General features: G+C 39.3%; 1 protein-coding gene across 2 annotated transcripts in view; it reads left to right on the top strand.

The window, feature by feature from the left end:
* The first annotated feature begins 503 nt into the window (after positions 1–503).
* Positions 504–13,883, top strand: part of LOC127871240 (leucine-rich repeat-containing protein 74A-like) — a 317,610-nt gene continuing 304,230 nt past the window's right edge. The window contains exons 1-8 of one of the 2 annotated variants that reach the window (XM_052413986.1): positions 504–917; positions 3,824–3,921; positions 4,415–4,587; positions 6,474–6,581; positions 8,420–8,513; positions 10,315–10,364; positions 12,267–12,348; positions 12,866–12,951. In XM_052413986.1, the coding sequence (XP_052269946.1) occupies positions 4,510–4,587; positions 6,474–6,581; positions 8,420–8,513; positions 10,315–10,364; positions 12,267–12,348; positions 12,866–12,951 (498 nt within the window). In that variant the 5' untranslated portion in view covers positions 504–917; positions 3,824–3,921; positions 4,415–4,509. The remainder of the gene's footprint in view (positions 918–3,823; positions 3,922–4,414; positions 4,588–6,473; positions 6,582–8,419; positions 8,514–10,314; positions 10,365–12,266; positions 12,349–12,865; positions 12,952–13,883) is intronic. The other variant, XM_052413985.1, reaches the window with a different exon arrangement.

The raw sequence follows: 13,883 nt of genomic DNA, 5'->3' as shown, positions 1-13,883 counted from the left end.
ACTGGCAAGCCACTGTCTTTTACTTTTAGGTATGCATTGTGAAGAGCTGTTGGTGAGTAAAGACCTCTGTGTTTAATTATCTTCTTAGGTTTAGACTGAAAAGAAAAAGAAAAACAAACTTAACTTTATGATGATCAATTGTCAAGAAAGAAAAGCTTGAATATTTTTTCGGAACTGTGCTGTAGCTCTAAGAGCGATAATAAAACAAAGTCACATGACTATTACATGACTGTCACGTGACCCGGACTCGACGAAAAAATCTACGTCTGCTGCAATCAAAATTGCAAATGGAAATGCACGTTTTGATAAATGCATTCAAAAAGTAATAGCAAAAAACACATAAAACCGTGTCAATAACAATAAATGCATTTCTTTTACCTGTTTTCGGCGCATTTGTTGCAAGCTTAGTGGACAAGTAGGTCACGGACTTCATAAATGACCATTTGTTTATGGATGTGACGTCATGCCGCACTTTTGCGCATGCGCATATAGAACCAAAACAAACCGTCCGATATCAGGTTCTGTTCGATAATAGGTACTTACACGATAAATTTCGATTTCATACAACTCTATACAGCGTATCACATTTTCAATTCTCAAGAAATTAAAAAATACATTTCGAATGCTTACGGTCCTGCAAACTAGATTAACCAGTTTCAAAATACTCCTTTACTTTTTTTACCTGCGTATATGCGTTTATTTGTATGAAGACTACGATATGACACCATACTTGATGCTGTTGTAATGACGTCATCATACTGATGACGTATTTATAGTCAACAATCATGGAGGCTATGAAACGAGTTTTGAGACAGATTGACAATTTTAGAAGACAAAGAAGAGGAAGAAGAGGAGGTAAACCCATCCAATGTAAAAAAACACTCCTCAGAAAAAGATGTGACTGAACAGAAAAGCGGGTATGTGTATACAATTTGATCATCGCCGATGCCGATATTGTCGTTGTCTCTATTATACTGAGTCTATTGTAACGATACCTCCTGCTCTTCTCAGACCTCGCATTATTGGAAACCCTTTATTTGTTTACATTCAAAGGCATGGCAATAGTAATAAACCATGGAGTTTAACTAACTTTGACTTTGAGTCATGTTCAATTTTAAGAACAGGCGCTGTCTGAAAGATTTTATATCCACACAGTTCCAATTGAAATGAAAAATACAAGGTAAGTCGATGGCAACAATTATAGGGACATAAATTGTTATTTCTTTTCTAATGACATACCGTAGAATGTTAAGACCTACTTATTAAAATGATCCGCGCTCTGAGAAAACCGAGCTTAAAGCATCATTATGTGCGTACAATGATACAGTGTCGTTCCATATTAGGATGTGCAGTCCGCACAGCAGGCGAATCCGGGACGACAATTTCCACAGAGAATGGATTTTAGAAGAGACTTCATTTAAACGAAACATTCAATAAATCGGAAAGTGTCGTCCCAGATTAGCCCATGTTGACTGCGCAGGCTAATCTGGAATGACACTTCAATATTGATGTCAAATTTTAAGGGGCATTAGGGGGACAAGACAGTCGATGTATTTACGATTGAGTGACTGCTATAATGTACGTGTTTACAAAATTTCCAAATCGGGAAATGTTTACTTTCGCTTCTTGCAAGGTAAAGTTCCAAAAAACCAATAAAAAAAAGCAAGAATATTTTTTACTCAATGATCATATGTTTTATCAGCTCGATCACATTGGCCTTAAAAACCGTTAACTTTTTTTTCAATAAAAACATGAATTGAACTTTACCATTGATATTTTATTATTTTCAAAATAAACATAGAACATAATCAATTAAAATATGCAGAAATGACGCACATATAATAAAAGTATATTAATATGAACAGTACAGAACTGCCTTAACAGTCAATATTGGTTATTATTCATAGAAAACGCAGCACTAAATTTTTTAATAACAAATGAGCAAATATTATATAAGATGATTAGCTAATTAACGAACAAATAAATCGCTGCAAAATATGTGGGAAACTGTTTGTGAAAGGAAACTTCCGTGTGTAGAATCGTAGCTAAAAGGGGTATTCCACTACGACCCGATTCCCCACGGTTTGTCCCGATTTCCAATATTTTGAGGTCGGGGACATTCGTAACTCAATCGGCGAAGGTCCTAACTCATTCGTAGCTAGTCGCGGGCGAGTCACGAGCTCCCCCAAAAAAACGCGGCCAGTTTTTAAACGTGTTTAAAATTTGACCAAGACCTCCAAGACTGAATTTTATCGCAGTTGACTCGTAACAGTGTCGTAGTGCGTTCTTTGGCGTCGTAATGGAATCTTAGGTAATTCGTGACTCAATCGGGGAATCGGTGATCACGTGATCTGTCTACGAATCATTTACGACTTTGTCAAGACTCTCAAGAGGTTCAGTCCGATTGAGTTGCGAGCCCGCTAAGATTCTCGCGATTTAGTTACGAAACAGTTACGATTTTGTAAAAAATGATAAAGAAATAATATTTTTCCATCATGTTTTGTTGTCGAATAACCCACAGTAAGGAGTATAGATGCTGGGAATTAAATCACGAATGCAGAGCGCAAGTGCTTTGATAACACGAATCTATACTCCTTACTGTGGGTTATTCGACAACAAGCCATCATAGAAAAATATTATTTCTATTCTTACACGATTCTGATTGATTTGCTTCAAGCTTTTGGACGTGAACTATATTTTTCAATACTCCGCCCTTCTTAGTACAAAGTTCACTATTTAGTGACGTCATTGAATTGTACAAACATTTGACGTCGTTTTTATTCATAAATATTTTGCAAATTACGTCACTTTCATTGAGAACATCACTCATAGAAACTAAATGACGTCACATGTGTTAATTCTTCTGGAAAGCTGACATGCTATAAATGTTTTCTTAATTACGTTTCTTAACAAACAAATTCTTAGCAGTCGTGGTCATGCCACTTATCACCAATCACCAAATATACAATTTTTTGTTTCATTACATTTATATACGTGCTACATTTTTACATTTCTTTAAGAGCGGGATTTAAGCACGTGCATTTTACTGCAATATTTTCTTTATTTATTCGGAACTATTTTCGAAACATTAAGCTTATTCCATAATTTATTGCAGAATAACCCACACTTTATTTCCTTCTTTGTCTATAGAAAACAAGTCGCGTGCCATGTTAGAATCAATATCAGTAGATATTGGCGCCGAATTCATGGGTGCGTTCGGTGAGGTCCTAGCTTAGTCGTGACCGATCTGCATCGTTCGTAGTACAGTCGCAGTAGATTCTTACACATCGAAGTGAAGTCGCGACCCTATTCGGAAGACTTAAACGGAACCCCACGATTCGTCGTAACTCAATCGTACCACTGTCGTAACTGAATCGCAGACTGTCACGGGTCTTCCCGATTCAATAAATGTGAGAAATCGTAGCGAAGCGTGGGCTTGTTTTCGTAGTGGAATAGGGCCATAACGGAGCAGACTCGTTCAGGGAAAACTGGGCTTGATGAATGTGCGGCCCGAACCGGCTAATTTGGGACGATACTCTCCACTTAAACTAATAATATACTTCATTTAGAAGAAAAAATACCATAAAAGCAGAACGTGTCGACCTTGTTTAGCCCGTGCGAACTTCACAAGCTAATTTGGCACGATACTTTAAGCACATACATTTAACCCATTTTTTTCCAGACCGCGTCATACATTCTTATGGATCTTTGCAAAGACTGATCGGGGATGCGAAATCCTAACCGTAACTAATCTCGAGAATGCTAACTTTACACTAGTAGGAAGCAAATGACGCATTCCCCGACTTGTCTCCCTTGTTTGCAGAGATCTCTGGGTGGGATCTCGCGAGGAGAGACGGCGGCGACGTCAGACGGAAGAGGAGGCGCTTGGAGAGGATGCGGACACTGACCTCGAGCTGGATGGTCAGGACTATGAGGATTTGTAGATTTAATGTTTATTGCGACGTTTTCATCAGCAGTTCAAGTGACAAATGTTCTGTAATTAGTTATTGTAAAACGTTTACTTTTCATGACACGTGTACGTTCGGCATGTATAAATCAACGTACTAGTTTAACTGTTTTGAAAAGATTGCAAGGAGAAAAAACAACAGTTTTTTGCTGCAATATTTTGACGTATCTGAAATAATGTTATGTTGATTTTATTTGCTGACTTGACATCACACGAGCCTCGTTCTGAGAAAACTGGGCTGAATACATGAGCGGAAAGTTTCATCCCAGAAAAGCGGACGACACTTTCCGCTATGAACGATTTTTTCGTTTAAACAAAGTCATTCCTAAAATGGGCTTTATGCTTTCGTCCCAGATTAGCATGTGCAGTCCGCACTTTACGCACATGCATTAAGGCCAGTTTTCCCAGAACGAAACCTGAATGTCATCCACTCCGCGTCCCTTACAGAGGAGAAGTCAGAGTTCGACGTGACAGGTCGCGCGACGTACCTGAACGCATGCCGGGCGCTAGGTGTTGTTCCGGTCTCCTACTTCCTGCGTCACATGACCGACCGACGCCTCTCCCTGGCGCACCACGGGCTCGGGGCCGTCGGCATGAAGGCGCTGTCTTACTCACTCATGGTAAGAAAGTTAAAAAACATATCGCATGCGTACAGTCTTATTGACAACTGCACACACAGTGGATTGTATATGTTGTCCTCCTGGCCACGGCATTGATCCCCGCTGCTGGAGCATTTGAGTCGCGTTCTGAGAAAACTGGGCATAACGCTTGTGCGTAAAGTGCCCTCCCAGATTAGCCTGTGCAGTCCGCACAGGCTTATCAATGACGACACTTTCCGCTTTTATGACATTGTTCGTTAAAATGAAGTCTCTTCTTAGCAAAAATCCAATTTAGGCGGAAAGTGTCGTCCGTGATTAGCCTTGGCGGACTGCACAGGCTAATCTGGGACGACACTTTTCTCACATGCACTATGCCCCGTTTTCTCAGAACGTGGCACATTCCTTCGATACAAAGTACTTGTTCCACCCAGGAAACGGCCTCGAAAGCGTTGCAATAAGCCTCCGGCTTTCGCTGTAATTTAGCTTAAATAAATAAGTTTTAACTGATGCACACACTCTTTCCTGGGTTAACACAAGGAAATGATGCACCAGCACTAGAAGCCATGGTCCCAATCAGGGTAAGGGTCAAAATGCTGTATTACTAAAAGAGACTTAAAGTGGCGATGTCCCTACTTTTTTCTGAGATTTGCAAAAAAACACTGAGAACATTGGAGCAAAACAACACTGAGGACTGAGGGTTTGTAGTTAAAACAAATTAATTTGAGCCGCGTTTTGGAAAAAGATTGGGCCTAATGCATGTCCGATCTGGACGTAACTATCCGATTTTATTGATCTTTTGTTTAAAGAAGTGTCTTCTTTACGAGAATCCAGTTTAGGCGGGAAGTATCGGCCCTGATTAGCATGTGCGGACTGCACTGACTGTAATGTTAGTTGCTAATCTCACGACACATTTATTTTAACTTGCTTAAAGACTTATGCAAAAAACAAACATGTTTTGTCCGTTTTTTTGTGATTCTACATTTGAACATCCACATTTGAAAAAAATGCTTTAGCGATCAGTTATGTTATGTTCACAGGTAAAAAAGCGTTTGCGTTCGTTTTAAGCGATTATCTACTTAAAAAACGATTTTAATTTATTTGAAATGAAAAGCGTGTTTAGCTTGAAGTGAAAACTGAACAATATATACGTAATCGAAATCCATAATTGATTATAGCTCATTCTCGCCAGTGTATTCCGTTTGATCTTTATAATACTATCTGTCAGTTGTATAACCGAGCTCTCAATAGCAATCAATAATGAGGCTGAGGCGCGATAATTCCCATATCTAAGTAAGTTTTTCCTTAATACTCGGTTATACATGATTGAAAGTGGTATGTATATGTTATAAAACAACATGCGTTTACATCAATCAATACCTTTTGTCGCCGTTTATATCTCGTTATTGTTTGTCATGCACACACATTTTTTTGGGGGATTAAATACGTACACATCCATTACAAAGCATACAACACCACAAGCCAGACATGTTAAATTTCAAATTAGTAGATACTTCTAACTTTTATTTTAAAGGCATTCGTTGAAAGATTTTCATATTTAAAAAAATGTCATTAAATATATTTGCAAACAAATATTTATGAGCAGCGGGGGTTTAATTCATGTGCGTAAAGCGTCGTCCCAGATTAGCCTGTGAAGTCCGCACAGTATAATCAGGGACGACACATTCCGCCAAAACTGGATTCGGGCGATGAATTGACTTTCTTTGAAAAAAAAATAAATATCATAAAAGCGCAAAGTGTCGTCTCTGATAAGCCAGTAAAATATATTATATACTATAAGACTATATAAAAGTCGTTTAAAGTGTTGCACAAATTATAATACCAAAACACAAATTAATCATTCCTGTTACCTTCTCTGGTAAACATCAAGTCCGTATTGTCACTTGCAGAACAATACTTTCATCTTGGCACTTGATTTGGAGGACAACTGGCTGTGCGGAGAGGGAGGGGAGTATGCGGCCGCTATGCTGAAGGAGAACTGCTACATCACAGAGCTGGTATGAAGGGGGGGGGGGGAGGGTTGTTGGTAGGAGGGAGGGGCAAAGGGACGCGTCACTTGTGGAGAGAGAGAGAGAGTGTAAAATAGTTGTACGAGGAAACACGAGGTAAAATAGGCGAAACTGGTGCAGAGATGTAACTGGTTGTGGTAGTGGTATATGGTGCAAAACTTGGAGCGGGAGTGATTACTGGATGGTAGAAGGGAACATTTAGTTTGGTTACTGGCTTACTGCCAGAAAAAGATGGGATGCTGATAGAGTTAAGTTACTGGGGTGATTATGGGAAACTGGTACAGTAGTAACGTCTGAAGTGGTATAGGGGCAACTGTATTAAAAAGGGGTAACGGTAAGTTGAAGGGTAAACTGATAGGAGGGCGATAATGGCGCCGAGTGAATCATCTAAACCAGAGGAGCTGCTGGCTTGTAAATTAAGTCAAAAAGGATACTGTTTGGACAAGAATTTTGAGTTGGGGAGGGGGTGAAAGAGCCGGTACGGTAAGCGTGGATTGTACAAGAATTGTGAGTTGGGAGTGGGATGGAAGAGCCGGTACTGTGAGAGGGAGTTTGACAAGAATTGTGAGTTGGGGTGGGTGGAGCAGCGGGTAAGATGAGAGAGATTTTGACAAGGATTGTGGTTTGGGGTGGGGTGGAGGAGCGGGTAAGATCAGAGGGATTTTGACAAGAATTGTGAGTTGGGAGGTTGATGGAAGAACCGGTACTGTGAGAGGGATTTTGACAAGATTTGTGAGTTGGGGTGGGGTGGAAGAGCGGCATAGATGAGAGGGATAAATGTCTGAGAGAAAAATCGACGGGATAGTGCCAGTGAGAAGGGGATGCATGTGTCAGATAAATCAGAGTCATGTATCAAGGTTGTGGACATAATTGATGTGCATTCAGTGTATTAAAACATAAAACGAGGTTGTTATACTAGTATCGTCCATTTGATATCAATAAAATACTAGTAACACAGTTTCACATAGAATTGTAACTCTATGTTCTATTGTTAAACGTATTTAAATTGCTGCGCCATTAGGCCGGGCTTCCATGTCTCCGCGTTCCGTGTCCGTGTGTCCGTGTCCGCGAAAAAACGAACTGGTTGAAATCTGTTGGAGCTATTCCATGTATCCGCGTTCCGCGTCCGCATTTTCGTCCGCGTAATGCGTCCGTGAAAAATCGCTTGGTAAATCGACGCGGACTCAGTACACGGACGGCAGTCAATATGAATGGTCGACTTTGAAGCATATATATTAGTAAAAAAAATAGTAAGGGATCACCCTGAAATATACAACCAACGTATGAAAGAATACAAAGACAAAGACATTGCATCAAACATCTGGAAAAGCATAGCTAACGAAATGTCAATTGATTACGTTTCAGGTAAGGGAGAATAGTAATATGCGAATATATATCGTCTGCTTTTCAAAAGACACAGTATATATTTCAAACAAGATATAACGCTATAAGAAGTCGCTATTTATGTTCTTCTTTTGTCTATGCGATTCAGCTGTTCTTCTACAACCGACAGCACATCGCCGAACTGACGTCTACTGAGAAGGAAGTAGGTCCTGAACTCTAACAAGATGGTAGTATGTGCCGTAAGTTTGACGGTTTCTTATGATGGCACGTGTCCAGTACCTATGTCTGCGTTTCCGTCTACTTACATGCAGTACTGCCGCAGCAGTCACCATTTTACACGGAAAGGCTAAAATAATAAGCGGATGCATGGAATAGATACTCCGTGTCCGTATACGGAACGCGGACACGGAACGCGGAGCGCGGACACGGATGCATGGAAACCCGGCCTTACCTCAAGACCTTCTTATTTTTGTTCTTCACAGAATCTGGCCAACAACAAGCTAGGCAGTGTCGGGTGTGCGGCGATCTGTCGGGTGCTGCACGCTAACGTCACCCTGAGGAACATCGACATGTCCGGTAAAGCGCGTCACCTTGATATTGGCTACAGTTTTACTTGCTTTTTAATGATGATAAAAACTACGATTTCTCAATCCTTATTTTGGTGTTAACTTTTATATATTTTTGTTGAGAACAGATACGTGGATCTCAAGAGAACATTCGTACCAAGTTCTGGGAAGACTGTGCTTAACCCTTTGCATGCCGGGAAATTTGTCGTCTGCTAAAATGTCGTCTGCTCAATTTCTAAAATTAGCATTTTCTTCGATTTTTTTCAAAGAATATTATCAGAATAGCAAACAGTTTGGATCCTGATGAGACGCCACGTTCTGTGGCGTCTTATCAGGATCCAAACTGTTTGCAAAGGCCTTCAAAATTTGGTTCCAGCACTGAAAGGGTTAATGCATGTGTGTAAATTGTCGTCCCAGATTCACTTGTGCAGAAGCACATGCTAATCTGGGACGAGACTTTCCGCTTTATGTTTTTTCCGTTCAAAGGAAGTATCATCTAAACGTAAACCAACTCTGCGTGTAAAGTGTCCTATCTGAGAAGGCTGCATTTAGCCCTGTTTTCCCTGAGCGCATTTGTGTTTACGTTCATTCAGCTCAATGTATTCAAAGCCTTCATTCTTCACCTATTTGGTGTGTTTGCTGTAAAGAACATTTGCAGGGATCTCAAGTGAGCATTCGAACTAAAATGAATGCAACTTGGATCATTGCCTTGGAACGGCCTTTGCACACCGTTTAAATCTGTTCATGGACTTCCGAGCCCAACTTCTCGCCGGGCGTCATTCAATAAGCTTTAAATTAAGCATATCCACGATTAATATGGTATGACATTATTAAAACTTGAAGAATTAGATTTTCTATTAAGAAGTTTGTTTAATGGGGATTTATAAAATATACGTCTTTATAACCTTTTTTTTAAATTAAGAAATGTTGATTCCTGTGACGCTATTAGCGAGTGCGGGCAAGTCTGTGGTATTAGTAAAATTGAATAAAATGTACATACGTTATCTCTATTCTAATGCGCAACTTCAACAACGGGGTTATAGTGCAGTAGCGAATTTTGTAGACGTGTGTTCGAGTCCCACTAGAAGAGCGATCGAAATTGTATGTTCACATTGTTAGAGTTTGTTTTAATATTTTCATCAATATATCAAATACACACTGTTATCAGATAAAATATATAACTGAAGTGACCATACTGTGATTGATGTAATCTATGTATATATTTAGGGGGAAATACTGTTTAAGACTTTTCCAACTCAGAAGCAAGTGAAAATGGCTGTGTGCAAAGAGCATAAAACCAGAACAGCCTGCGAGTAACTCGCAGTCTGTTCAGGGTTAATTCTCTTTGCTGCTCATCAGTATCTAAGAGTTGGAAACGAAGTCTTTAAAACTAGAATTTAGTAAGAAAGATCTTCAATTAAGATTAACTTTCTAAGGGACTACATATGCGTCAAAATACGTACCGGGTATCTACGTGATAAAGCTGAAAGTGTTATATACACGGCTTGTAACTGACCCCACACGATACAGGGTAGAAAATAATATAAATATACCACCCTGTATCAGATCATGCGGTGTCATTAAGAAGTTAATCTTATTTTATTTATCTTATTGAGTACCTGTTATTTTCCATTATCAACGTAATACGAGGAGACTGTTTGCATCAGTGACGTCATTTGACGTTACTGACCTCATGTTAAAAGTCATCCATCTAAAATGGGAAAAAACACAGTCAGCTTAGCCAATCAAAAACAAGTATTCTGTACGATGTAAGATACATGTTTACTTAATACCCGTATCTGTTCTTGCAGGCAATGACCTGAGTGACAAGGATTCGCAGACTATCGCAGAGGCATTTCAAGTAAAAACCAATTTAAAGTTCAGTATGTGAAAGGCTGGTGTTCGCCTTTCTTTCAAATATAAAAATATGAAACGTTGAAAACATGTAAGGCTCTATCAAGGAAAATGTTAGGCTCTATCTAGGAAACATGTAAGGCTCTATCTAGGAAACATGTAAGGCTCTATCTAGGAAAATGTAAGGCTCTTTCTAGGAAAATGTAAGGCTCTATCTAGGAAAATGTAAGGCTCTATCTAGGAAACATGTAAGGCTCTATCTAGGAAAATGTAAGGCTCTTTCTAGGAAAATGTAAGGCTCTATCTAGGAAAATGTAAGGCTCTATCTAGGAAACATGTAAGGCTCTATCTAGGAAAATGTAAGGCTCTATCTAGGAAACATGTAAGGCTCTATCTAGGAAAATGTAAGGCTCTATCTAGGAAAATGTAAGGCTCTATCTAGGAAAATGTAAGGCTCTATCTAGGAAAAGGTAAGGCTCTATCTAGGAAAATGTAAGGCTCTATCTAGGAAACATGTAAGGCTCTATCTAGGAAACATGTAAGGCTCTATTTAGGAAAATGTAAGGCTCTATCTAGGAAATGTAAGGCTCTATCTAGGAAACATGTAAGGCTCTATCTAGGAAACATGTAAGGCTCTATTTAGGAAATGTAAGGCTCTATCTAGGAAACATGTAAGGCTCTATCTAGGAAAATGTAAGGCTCTATCTAGGAAAATGGATCAAAGGCTAATCAGGACTCACTTTCCACGTTTATGGTGTTTTTGGTTTTATGGAAGTCTCTTCCTAGCAAAATCCAGTTTAAGCCGGGGAGCAGTGGTCTAATGGTCGGACGCTGGCTTAGAGATCGACAGGTCTCGAATCCCGCCCTGACCACTGGAATTTTTCTGAGCAAGAAATTTATGTCACATTTGGTTCTTCCATCCAGGTGCATAAATTGGTACCTGTGAGGGAATTAAGCCAATGTGCTGTGGCTGCATACTGCACCAAGATGTTAACGGACGACTTATGACCCAGTGATCAGGAGACAAAATGTGAAGCGCCTCTGAACGCTCATACTGTATGAAAAGGGCGCTATATAAATGTGGTAAAAACACGCGGAAAGTGTCGTCACAGATTAGCCTGTGCGGACTACCGCATTAAGCCCCATTTTTCAAGAGCGCAGCTTTGTAATGTTTAATATACTATACTACACGAAACTTGAAATGGAAATACATGCTTTGCGCTTTATATGAACTGTTCTATATGAACTTTTGAGTCAAATATTATTAAAGTTAGTATTTTTGTTGAATGCATTGCTTTGATTATAATATTGTACTTCTGTGTGGAACATAAAATGCGATATCATCATCGAAATTATGAACCCAATTGAGTCGCGTTTTGAGAAAACTGGGTTAAATGCATGTGCGTAAATAGTCATCACAGATACACAGATGCGGGCTGCACAGGCTAATCAGCGATATCACTTTCTGCCTAAACTGGATTTACGTTTTCAGAGGAGACTTCTTTATCTTTAAACTCCTTCTTAGCGAAAAATGTTGTCCCTGAGATGCATTTGCAGATTGTACAGGTTTTTCTGGGACGACACTTTACGCACCTGCACTGAGTCCAGTTTTACCAGAGCGTTGTTTACTTCCATGTAATGTTTGTATGAAAGGAACGAAACTTAAGATGGAAATACATGTATTTATTTTATTTTCTAGAAACATTTTTAATGACATTTTTATGTGCGTTTGTTAAAATTAGTATATTTCATTTGGGTAACTTGAAGGTGTTGCGATTGTTTTATTATTGTACTTGTGAAGCTTAAATTGCATTATAATCATTGGAATCATCTGGGACGACACTTTACGCACATGCATTATGCCCAGTTTTCTCAGAACACGACTAATTTGATTGTTATGTTTTTTCAGGAGAATAACATACTGAAGTACGTCAACCTGAGTCACAACGGCTTTGGCTCCACTGACAGCAAGTTACTGGCGGACGCTATATGTGGGTACACGTTTGGTTTTAAATGGACACAAGTCTGGAAATGTGGGCTTAATGCATGTGCGTGAAGTGTCGTCCCAGATAAGCATGTGCAGTCCACACAGGCTAATCAGGGACGACACTTTCCGCTTTTATGGAATTATTCGTTTTAAGAAAGTCCCCTCTAAACGAAAATCTAGTTTATGCGCAAAGTTTTGTCTTTTATTAGCCTTTGCGGACTGCACAGGCTTATCTGTGACGACACTTCCCGCACAGGCATTGAGCGCAGTTGTCCAAGAACGCGGTTCAAATATTTGTCCGACTTTTTCACGTTGGTATAATATTGTTGTTTAAGGTAAACTGTTTGTAAAATCTGTTTGAGTGATATACGTATATATTCTTGAAACTTATGTACTGAAAGTAAAGTTGGTAAAATATTGATTGTAAGTGTTATATGTAGGCTAACATTTGTTTCTGGGACTTAAATGATCTGAAAACACGATTTGATGCAGTACTTAATGGCGTATCTGACTTTTTCCAGCTGAGAACGAGACCATCGAGCACCTTGACCTGAGCTGGAACAACTTCCGGTTGAAAAGCGCCACCTGCATCTGCAATGGGATTGCGGTACTAAAGCCACTTTCAAACAATATTTCACGAGAGGAGAACAGTGACACACGAGGAGAACAGTGACAGAAATTAGCCTCGTTCTGAAAACACGGGGCTTAATGCATGTGCATAAAGTGTCTTAACATATTAGCCTGTTCAGTCCGCACAGGCTAATTAAATACGACTCTTTCCGCTGTTTTGGTATTTTTCGTTTACATGAAGTCTGTTATTAGCAAAACATGCAGGCGGAAAGTGTCGTCCCAGATAAGCATGTTCGGACTTGACAGATTAACCCTTTCAGTGCGGGAACCGAATTTTGAAGGCCTTTGCAAACACTTTGGATCAAGATGAGACGCCACAGAACGTGGCGTCTCATCTGGATCCAAACTGTTTGCTATTCTGATAGTATTTTTTGAAAAAAAATCGAAGAAATGCTAATTGTAGAAATTCAGCAGACGACATTTTAGCAGACGATAAATTTACCAGCATGCAAAGGGTTAATCTGAAACGATACTTTACGCACATGCATTAAGCCCAGTTTTCGCAGGACGATTAAAAAATGTTCGGTTAATTCTGTGTATAATTGCTCGTTTTAGAAAAACATGACCATAAGCGAAGAGTAGAAAGGGTTCGCAGGTATGCACTGAATATTCAGAACAATAAGTTGATCTCCCAAATCATAGTCTATTATTTTTGCAAGTGGATGCTATCAAATAAATACGTATAACATCGCAAATCAATAAGATTGACTGTTAATTATTATTAAAACACTTAGATATAACCTTACCTTTCAGGTTATATGCATTTTAACTGGTATCTGACTACTATTTTATCGCTTTCAATACATTAAGCTTTGTAAAAAAAAACCCAAAAGATTTGTATTTTGATTGATCTTAAAATTTTTACGCAACACCGGCGTATCAAGTTTCAACTATTGTGGATGGTTATGC

This window comes from Dreissena polymorpha, chromosome 3, assembly GCF_020536995.1.
Source record: "Dreissena polymorpha isolate Duluth1 chromosome 3, UMN_Dpol_1.0, whole genome shotgun sequence".
Taxonomy (NCBI): Eukaryota; Metazoa; Mollusca; class Bivalvia; order Myida; family Dreissenidae; genus Dreissena; species Dreissena polymorpha.
The sequence above is the reverse complement of the archived record's forward strand: the minus strand, read 5'-3'. Positions and strand labels throughout refer to the sequence as shown.